This window comes from Monopterus albus, unplaced genomic scaffold, assembly GCF_001952655.1.
Source record: "Monopterus albus unplaced genomic scaffold, M_albus_1.0 scaffold488.1, whole genome shotgun sequence".
NCBI classification, from domain to species: Eukaryota; Metazoa; Chordata; class Actinopteri; order Synbranchiformes; family Synbranchidae; genus Monopterus; species Monopterus albus.
Window position 1 is genome coordinate 221,135 of NW_018128368.1, and position 10,801 is coordinate 231,935.

Genomic DNA, 10,801 nt, shown 5'->3' on the forward strand with positions numbered 1-10,801 from the left:
GAGTGGGTAATGGTGTCAGTTTGTTTTGAGACTAACTAGACCCTGTAATGGTTGAAAAGCCATTAGGGAGAGTAGCTTTAAATACTATTAATGAGGAATGAAACACATGACAAATTCACCCAAAGATTATTTCTGCCTTCGGAGCAGCTCTATCATAAAATAGAAATGTTAATAAAAGCTCCAATAAAATCAAGACAATTTCAAAATAACAACAATGATCATAAATTTGGCTCACAGGACTTTACAGTCTCTACAACTGCATCTTCATAGACCCTGTATTCAGACAGGTAACTGTCTATGAGTTTCATCAGTCTGAGGTTGTTTTTTTTTCCTCATTGTTGTCTCTAATGGTTTAGTTGTGTTATGCTGTCCAGGTAACAAAGGTCAGTGACTCGCTGCACTGACAGAACAATGGTCTATTGTTGGTTACCAAACATATGCTCAGCTTACACTTGTGTTCCAGTTTCCTGTCACATATGACGAAGAAAAGCATCAAATTCTCACACTTGGGAGGCAGGAACCAGTGAACATTTCACATTTCTGCTTTAAAAAAAAAGACTAAAATTAACTACTTATCAAAACTGCTGATCAGTAACTTTCAATTGACTGACTTGCTGAGTAATCAACTATTTGTTTCAGCCTTACTTTACAACCACAGGGCCGTACCCAAGATGAACCAAGTACCCTTCCTCTCCCTCCCCTCAGGTGAACCACCTGACCTCGGATGTAGCCTGGCACTGCCTGCACAGCCACAGCAGCCTGGTCATTAAAGCAGACAGAGGTGTGGTCTGAGGAGAACCTTCTGCCTGATGTTAAAGATCCTTCAGGTGGCTGTCAGCTGCTCAACAGGCCTGATGAATATGACAAACTATCAGCCAGAGTGGTGTCGTGATTTGGGATGGGCACAACTTTTTCAGAGCTAAACATCTTCATGTAGCTTTATTTTGTTCAACCAAATGTCCAAAACTCAAATATATTCAGTCTCCAATGATATATGTGCAAAGAAAAGCAGCAGGTTCTGTCATTTCAGAGGCTGGAATCAGAGAACATTTGACATTTGTTTACTTCTTCTGAGAGAAAAATGACAGAAACGATTGATTATCAGGATAGTTGCTCATAGTTTTTTCTGTCAATCACCTAATTGATTAAAATGCCCAATCATTTAAGATCCAGATTAATCTAACAAATATTTCTTTTATTTAATGTTTAACTGATACAACAAGTCAAATCAAAATAGAAGCCTCACATTTGAGAAGCTGGATACAGAAAGGATTTGTTTTAAAAAAATCATTAGTTGATTTGTCTGAAAACTTGATTTATTTTCTGTTCATCAACAAATCAATCAATTGTTGCAAATCTAAAGTCCAAAGCAATTTCTCAGAGTCCAAGCTAATGCCTTCAAATATCTTATTTTGTGTTCAAAACCCAAAGATATCTTCAATTGACAACTAAACAAGTCAGACAAAGCAGTAACTCCTCAGACAGGATAAGCTGAAAATAGATTAAATGACTAATCATTTCTGCTTTGAATAACTGTCAATAGCACAGGAAGGGTGTACAGGATAACATCTGGAATGATAATGCATCTTTATCAATGTATACACAAACCCGGATAAGATGGGGATCAATGTCAGACAACTTATTTGTGAGTAGAGGGAGTCTGACCTCTGTTTCTCCTCATAAAAATAACCAAAAAACAATCCCACAGTTGAAGCGTTAACCAAGACATTACTCAGTTATGGAAAGACTTTTAGTCAGACCAGTCAAATAACTGGGAGAAAAGTCTCCAGTCATGCAGGAAATGTGATTAAGGGATTGTTTTAAACTAGTGTAGCAGGCAGTGTTTCACGTATCGCCCCGTGTGAGATTTGGCCTGAACAAACAAAACCAAACCCGCAGTTTATGACCTGCATATGAGCAATGGATGGTAGTGTTATGAGGACATGTCTGACAAGATGGCATCAGTGGTTTCGATTAAGATAAAGCTATTTGTTTTTGACAAAAGCTATTAAAATACAATGACCTGGCTAGAGCGACCATAATGTTCATAAAGGCAGAATTATCCTGACAGGCGCTAGGCTAACGATAGTTAGCAGAGCAATGACACGGGGCATTCCTTTTGAGAATGTAAACAAAAACGGCCATTGAATCGAGTACCACGTCCTCATTGATGTTAGCTTAGCTCATGTTAGCTACAGGAGCGCATGGTTACACAGCAGGACAGAAAACATTCAAAACAATCAGTAGAAAGAACTGATTTATATCTGTCCGCAGTTCATATACAGTTGAGGAATTAAACAGTAGCGCAACCCCATAAGGGCATGAAGACCCAATAAATCTCCCAACGTTGAGACTCACCTCAAACTGCCAGTGGGCCGCTTGTAGAAGCTGCTTCGCCTGATCCGCGGCGCAGCCAGCCGTCAAAACAAACTGGTTGATCATTACTTGATGCCTGAGTTCGTCCATATTTACCGACATGGCCACTTTCCCCGCAACACGCAGCTGCGTTACGATGAAAACAAAATAAAAAATGTAAATCTCCACTCTGAACCCTCAGACCCAGTCCTCCCTGCCAGCCAGCGCCTGCCTCCCACCACTGAGTCTCCGCAGCCTGCAGTAGCAACAACAATATTTTCATGTCATCATCATCAGCACCAACAACAAAGAGTAGAACGACGCTGATTGGACAGCTCCGGGGGGAAATAGTAGTAGGAAGGCGCTGATTGGCTATAGAGGTGAAGAGTTTAAATTCACTGGTGCGCTTTCTTTATTATTCAGCGACACCATCGGTGAGTGGAGTCAAATAGTGCCAATGATATCCGCTCCGCCCTCTGTAGTTATCCAATATCACTACACACGCGCTTTTATTCATGGACTTTGCGCTGACGCAGTATGTTTGATTGGAGATTTGGCTGTGATTGGTTGCTTACTTTGGTAGCCATATGAACCATACACACGCAAACACAGTAAATGTTTTGTTTTGTTTGGCTCCAGTGGTGTTTACACCTTTTACTGGCACTACTAAGAACCATCTATGAAGGGTGTAGAAGCTGAAATTAATGAGTTTGGTTAATGCAATATATATTAGCCTATAACCATTTATTAAAACTTACTAACACTACAGTAAATATAAAGTGTTAAGAGCTGTTTGTATGAGATTGTTTAAATGAGGTTCCCCCACTGTTAGAATAAAGGACACTTTTTTCTGTTGTTATAATAAAGGATGCATTTTTCTTTTTTTAACAAGTTGGTTGAAGATTAGCCTACATTAATGATATGCCTTCTACCGCACAGTGATAATAGAGAAATGTGTTTTTAGGAAGCCTGTCAGATCTTGGGATTCCTTATTATCTGTATCTCATGCCCTGTAGGCTACCCTGTCTTTGATAGCCTACTTGACCCTTAATGACTCTTAAGAAGAAAATGGATAATCATCCTGTCATGCCTTCTACTGCACAGTGATGGTATCATGCCGTAGACTTTTGCTGTCACAAATGGTGTGACAACACTCAACTCAGTTGACAACTATAGTTTACAGCCTGGTGTACACACTGAGGCCTGACTGGCCCTAACAGTTCTTCTGACAGAACAACACTAATCTTCTTATCATCTGACTGCAGCTCCTGCAGACTGTCCAGATCTCTTTCTGCCACCAGGCTGAATAATTCAGCTATGGTACAGGTGAAAGCACATGTGACAGAGGAGGCCTATCCATTATGTATTGTTGGAGGGTGTTTGGTGCTACACAACAGTCAAATGAAGCGCAAGATACCAAAACATCACCTCTCCTGAAGAATTCCTGACAGTTTTAGGTGTCAAACCCAGTGATCACATATTACTAATTTAACCCTGTGAACTATAGTTTTCTCTTTTAATGTCCCCTTAAGTAGATTTAAGGTTATAATCTTATTCTACACTGAGGATATAGTGTAGCTGCCACTGAAGGTTCATCTGGTTAATGTCATCCATTCTGCTGGTGTTTGAATTTATACATGGTAGAGATCAGGTCACATTTTTATCACAGTGTGTTCTGTCTGTTTACATGTTCTCCCAATTTAGCTAAACATCTCTGGTAGAGTTTGAAACTTTGGGATCTCCACTAGAATATATAATAATTATACAGTAGAAACACAGCAAGTGCACTGCACAGAGAATTAATAGATAATTTTCAAAAAACAGTGTGACCAGTCATGTCTTTATGAAGCCACATTTTACATACTCCACATTTTAGGCCCAACAATGAAATGCTCTGGATTTAGCTGGTTTATATAAAGTGGGGGACTGAAAAGCAGTGACTGGCCAGTACAAGTCTGCACAGATGTTTATGCAGAGTGGTCTTCAGTAAACCTGTACTGATCAGTGCACGTGTTTGTTTTCTTTCTGTTCCACTTCCTGGAGCTGTTGTTCAGTCATTCACACTGCCCAGCATTCTGAGTGGTTAACGGTTCACCTCAGGGTCACATCTCCATCAAAACAAGAACATACAGTAAAGCGACAGGGGTATCTTAATAATTAACATTACAAGCTGGACTTTGTCACTGCACTCTCCCAGGATGTACTCTTTGTTTTTCAATTTGCATGCTGTTTTTTTTATGTGGGTAGTCCCATGACTTCTGCTCCATTTATCCATGTATTGTTATAATGTGACAGAGTTTTGTGATTCATTGTGATATTTCTCCATCACTGCCTGACTGCAGATTAACTCAACAGAACTGTACAGTTGATGGGTGCATAACAATTTTTGTTCATGACTGGATTGTTGAGCACAGGCACAGGCCTGTGGGCCTGAGAAGTCAGGAGGCCATATAGGTTGCAATTTTACAAACTGGCCCTTCTATGACCTTTACCATAGCCCACCCAAAATAGTTTTGTTTAAGCACTTTGTTACTTTCTAAACCCTGTTTTATAAATGTGCTTTATGAAAATTTATAGTATTTAGAAGAAGAAGAATTTAATATTGTTGGTCTTATGTTTGCTTCCTTCGCAGGTACACAGATACACTGTGCCCAAAATATAATTGTTAGTCAGTAAAAATTCTATATAGTTTTTAGCATGCCACTAACTATACAGTGGTTTTATACATTGTTTAATCTCAGATCTTATAAAAAAAGCGTATTTGCACTTGCAGTATTATAGTATAGTAACAGTAGTAACAGTATAGTTATCATGTACTTATATGAACAAATTAAATTGTTACCTATAGTACAAACATAACATTTCCTTTCTATTACGCAATTTTAAAAAACACATACTAATCAAGGTGCATACTAAAAACATGTATCCATATACATATTAGCCTATAAAGCCCATGGATGCAGTTAAGATGTATTTATAATGAACCACACTGATGAATTGTCATGTGGCGCCCTCATTTGTCCAAGCAAAACTATTACGTCTGACCAGTACAAATGCAAGTGAACATTACTGTAATTATTTACTAGATATTGATTCTGAAGAATTCTAATCAGTCAAATTAAGAATTTTTATGCATCAATATTTTGCTCAGCTGTACTAAGTAGTTTAACTTAAATAATTTAATTCTAACTCAAACGGATCCCAAACAGTCACAAATCTTCAGTATATCTGCAACTAGTAATTACTTTGATCATTAATTCATTTTATGGTTGCTTGTAAAAAAAGATCTTAGATCTTAATCTCAGAGAGACTTCTCAAATAAATATAGCTTAGCTTGGTGACCTGTGCGGTGTGTCTGTCAGCTGGGACTGGCTCCAGCCCCCCGTGACCATCTTCAGGATAAACGGTATAGATAATGGATGGATTGATGTTTATAATTTCCAAGAGACCATATAAGAAAGAAGGGTAGGAACTGGGAAATTTGTTATTATACAACTTATTATAAGGCTTTGATTAGAATCAGAAGCAAAATAAAAAATTCATCAATTAAATAACATGACATCCCTATTTGTAACTGAGTTCTGTCACCCTCTGCAACATAAATTCCCAATCACTTCATACAGAGGCTCATTGTCCCCAAAGGCCTGTTCAGTAATTGATCCATGAAGAGCTCACTCACTATTTGACTTTTACTTACTGTCCTCAGAGTCAAAGCTAAAGAAGAAGCATTCACTTTCTTTGTACCACAGAAAACGTTCAAAGGTTCAGTGGTTCAGTTATTCATTCACAACAAAATGGATATGACAGAGCTCATACCATGGTCAGGCTACACCCATTACCAAAACATAGGCAATAATTACCCAGGAATTAATCTACAGATAAAAACTGCATTAAAAAAATCACAATAAAAACATAAAATTAAATTAAAATTCTAGTTTATGCCTTTCTTCACAAAGCTCTGGTTGTGCTGTTGGATGCACCGAGTATCTTGTTTTAATGTGTTTTTATGTCTGATGTAAAGCATGTTTTTTAGCTGTTGAAAGTTTCAGTACAAATGAACTTGGCTTGCCTTTATTTAATAAACTGCACTGATCTCCTTTTTGTTTATCTGACTTTGAGTGTGATGTTTGTGTCCAGGTCCTCCTGTCTGTCAGTCAGTCCAGTTAGTCAAGTTCACCAGTCAATCCCTCTGAGTCCTGAGTCCTCCCCGGCCCTCTGCTCTGTGCTCTGACCTCTGACCTCTGCTGGAGTTGATGTGATGGAACCGGTGAGGGACAAGGTTTGTCTGAAGACTCTGACATGCAGGAGTTTAAACCCCTCAGGCGAATGTTGTGGGTGGGCAGAAACATGGGGCATTAGGAGTGAGATAAAGAGCAGAACCTGTTCCCGTGCACGCTGGCTGACAGGTTGTACTGGTGTGACTGTGGTTCATTCTATCAGCCCTCACTAACTGGAAAAGGACAGTCGACTACAGACCCAACAATTGAACTTCCTGTCCAAAACACAGTTCCTCAAGTACTCCCCTCCCCACAACATAGAATGGAACCATTGTGGTTCCATTCTATGTTACTTTATACTTCTAATCCACTACCGTACATTTCAGAAGGAAAGGTACAACATTTATCTGATAGCTACTGATTACTGTTACCTCTTGGGATTAAGATTTTACATTAAAATACATATGCCCATCATATAAAATGCACCATATTGTTAAAGATTAAATCATCAATTTACAACATTTATGTGACTTCTTACAAAAAAAAAAAAAAAAACAACCACTAGGAAATGTTGTGTTTTTTTATATTACTGACAGCAGGTGTTACTGATTACAAATTAGGTCTTATATACAATACAAAATCTTGGTGATCTTATTATTAATACATATAGTGCCTTGCGAAAGTATTCGGCCCCCTTGAACTTTGCGACCTTTTGCCACATTTCAGGCTTCAAACATAAAGATATAAAACTGTAATTTTTTGTGAAGAATCAACAACAAGTGGGACACAATCATGAAGTGGAACGAAATTTATTGGATATTTCAAACTTTTTTAACAAATAAAAAACTGAAAAATTGGGCGTGCAAAATTATTCAACCCCCTTAAGTTAATACGTTGTAGCGCCACCTTTTGCTGCGATTACAGCTGTAAATCGCTTGGGGTATGTCTCTATCAGTTTTGCACATCGAGAGACTGAAATTTTTGCCCATGCCTCCTTGCAAAACAGCTCGAGCTCAGTGAGGTTGGATGGAGAGCATTTGTGAACAGCAGTTTTCAGTTCTTTCCACAGATTCTCCTCTTGGGATTAAGATTTTACATTAAAATACATATGCCCATCATATAAAATGCACCATATTGTTAAAGATTAAATCATCAATTTACAGCATTTATGTGACTTCTTACAAAAAAAATTAAAAAAACAACCACTAGGAAATGTTGTGTTTTTTTATACTACTGACAGCAGGTGTTACTGATTACAAATTAGTTCTTATATACAGTACAAAATCTTGGTGATCTTATTATTAATACATAGTTATACACGGTGTATACAGTAAGATTTGCTCCATACCACCTATCTGTCTTTTTTATGCACAAGTTTGACTCCTTCGTTTAATGTTGTATATAAAAATCTTCAAACTTTGCTTAATATGTTTAACTCATTTGTCTTGCTTTTGCAAATTTAAAGTGTTTGTAAAACAACATGTCCTGAATTTGAAAGCTCTGAATTTCAAATGGTTAAATAATTTAGTAATTTTCAGTCAGTCACCTGTAAGTGTAAAGTAATCAAACGTGCGCCATCATTAGCATCATTTTGCTGTTTATCTGCCAGTAAACTGACAGGATGTCACACTCATGCTCACACAAAGAGATGCTCTTCTTGTATTGAAACGTCAGCACTGGTCTATTTAGAAGTGGTTCTCCAGACCTTTCCATATTAACTGGATGAAGAACATCTGAGAACAAAACACTTAAACTGAGTTAGATCTATTTCTTTGCTCATATGAAAACAGGGGCGACATGTTTGCCCAGTAAAAGCAACAGTTGTCAGCGGCACACAGTTCACCTTTGAGGAGACATCAGGCCCAAAAAGATGAGGAAGCCTTTTTTTTCACCTTTGAGGCCCAAAAAGATGAGGAAGCCTTTTTTTTTATTTGTTACCTGTACTGTACCCTGTACTTGGAGCCTCAGGAAACCACCCAACCACACTAACAGAATGTTCAAGGGCCAAACCTTTTTGTTTCACCTTTCTCTCCCTTTCTGTCTAATGGAGAAATATACAATCTTCATACATGCAAACAGTGGGCATGACTTTTTGTTTGACACTGCCTGAGTATATTCAGACATGACAGACATGATGCTGGTAGAACGGTGTGCTCTTCTTTGTTATCATCACATGTGGACAGTCAAGCAAACAGGTGGTGGTAGAATTTAGATCCTTTTGCTGAGGCACAAATGTAACAATGAGGAAGTATTACAAGTAAAAGTCCTGCATTCAAAATCCTCCTTGAATAAACAAACCGGTGTTATTAGCTTAAACATATCAACAGTAAAAGTACAACAGTATTAACAGCAAAATTTACTTGAACTACCTTATGGTAGACTTTTACAGTAAAATGTCTCCTATGGCTGATACCTGAGCCTATTGGATGTTATTAGATCATTAATACTTTGTCATCAATGCTCCAGCAGTATTTTACTGTTGGAGCTGCTCCAGGTGGAGCTAGTTTGAACCACTTTATATACAAGCTTAGTCCAGTGGTTCCCATCCTGGGAGGCCGGGCCCATCCAAGGTCACCCTATAAATCAATTAATGGGAGAAGGAGAAAAACAGTCATTAGTAACAGTAATTAATTAGCAGTAATTAGCTTTTTTCACATCTGACATGAGACAAACAGACAATGGTTTATTGTGAGGGCTCATAAGCCACAAAAGTTGTAAACCACAAGTGTAATCTTAGACTGTGCTTTGTATTGCGTTGTGTTGTTTATATAGGCTATGTCAAATAGATGGAATGCAGTAATCAATCAACTTAACAAAGTCTTAATCTGAATGTATCTGTGACTATATTTGCCAACTCTAACCATCTCACCTGTATATTCTCACATTACCTTTTTTTAGTTCATTTGCAGTAAAATAAATCTAAAGTGATCTCCTGGAGTGTCCTCGGGCCTCAGTTTGAGAACCTGCGCGGCAGCAGCCACAGTTGACTTGAGAGTGATTAAAAATGAAGCGCTATAGAAACCAGTAGGCCAATAGGGGATCGGGAAGATGTTTACAAGGGGGTGTACCGTTTCTATGGTTGCTGGACAAACCTCCTGCACCAGGTATTAAACTGCTTCCCCAGCGGATCCTGCAGCCCGCTGACACCCGTTATAAAGAACTCCACAGAGAAGAAGAAGCGCCCGACACCGCGCCAAACACTATCCACAGGAATTTTCCTCTTTCTTTCTCCCAGCCACAAGTTGACAACAGGTGCACTGCAAGCAGGCTGTGGGTTAAGATTATTGTGCTGCTCGTTTGGGATTTTAAAGGTCTTATCAAAACAGCTGGCAAAAGGTGAGTTTGGATGTTTATTCTAAGTACATTGGATAATTTCTCCCTCAGTCCTTAAGACCCGTGAACTGTTCAAATGTAGACCTACTACACCTGGAGGCCTTTATCAGAGCCAGCTCTAAATATGCTACAACGGTTGCAAGTTTATTCACCTCTTAACAAATACATTTGAATTCCATAGTAAATTATATATTGCGCTATATAAAATAAGCAACTTGCCTCGAAACGTGGACTACAAAATAACATTCGTAACTTTATTAAATTAAATGATGTCTTTGGTGCCTTTCATGCAATAAACTACCTCAGTTTTTTCTCAAAGGTGACACTAGTTAATTTATTGTAACCCTAAGTGCTGTTATGCTATTCTTGCGGGTTTTTTTAAGACGCACACGGGATGTGTGCGCCTTTGCGCGTCAAGGTTTTCAAGAAACTTCTAGAGAGAGAAAGGGGCAGTTTCACATTAAGACCACTTGTTTTTTTTTTAGCTTTAAAGAGTATTGTAGATCCAGCATTTTCTAATCAACCAGGCATTCGGGTAACAGTCATGCCACATTTATAAATGGGAATTGGGATGGGCTGTACAAATCTTAAAGTCTCACACTTTACGCAGATACACACAGGCTCTCTGTTTTCAAATAGGGCCGTCATTGTCCTGTTGTTTCGCACTTTGCTGATGTTGGGTGTATATTTTCGGCCCTGTCAGGCGGTGGCAGGGGGAGGAGGAGACGGAGCTGGGGTGACAGACAAAGAGGAGTTCGGTGTTGGAGAGAGCCATGCTGTCTCTGAGCTGTGCCGATCCTTGGCCCGAAGGCTCAGTGGGGCTGGAGGAGGAGGTGGTGACCGCCGCTGCGCAGGCTGAAGAGCGGGCTGGTGTCAACAACAACAACGACAGCAGC

General features: G+C 38.9%; 2 protein-coding genes across 2 annotated transcripts in view; one reads left to right on the forward strand and one right to left on the reverse strand.

The window, feature by feature from the left end:
* ubald2 (UBA-like domain containing 2) overlaps positions 1–2,682 on the reverse strand; it is a 17,087-nt gene extending 14,405 nt beyond the window's left edge. The window contains exon 1 of the mRNA XM_020587931.1: positions 2,359–2,682. Coding sequence (XP_020443587.1) covers positions 2,359–2,478 — 120 coding nt within the window. The 5' untranslated portion in view covers positions 2,479–2,682. The remainder of the gene's footprint in view (positions 1–2,358) is intronic.
* A 6,997-nt stretch (positions 2,683–9,679) lies between these two features.
* The window catches only part of foxj1a (forkhead box J1a), a 6,614-nt gene continuing 5,492 nt past the window's right edge, over positions 9,680–10,801 (forward strand). The window contains 2 exon segments of the mRNA XM_020587920.1: positions 9,680–9,908; positions 10,609–10,801. Of these exon segments, the coding sequence (XP_020443576.1) occupies positions 10,679–10,801 (123 nt within the window). The 5' untranslated portion in view covers positions 9,680–9,908; positions 10,609–10,678.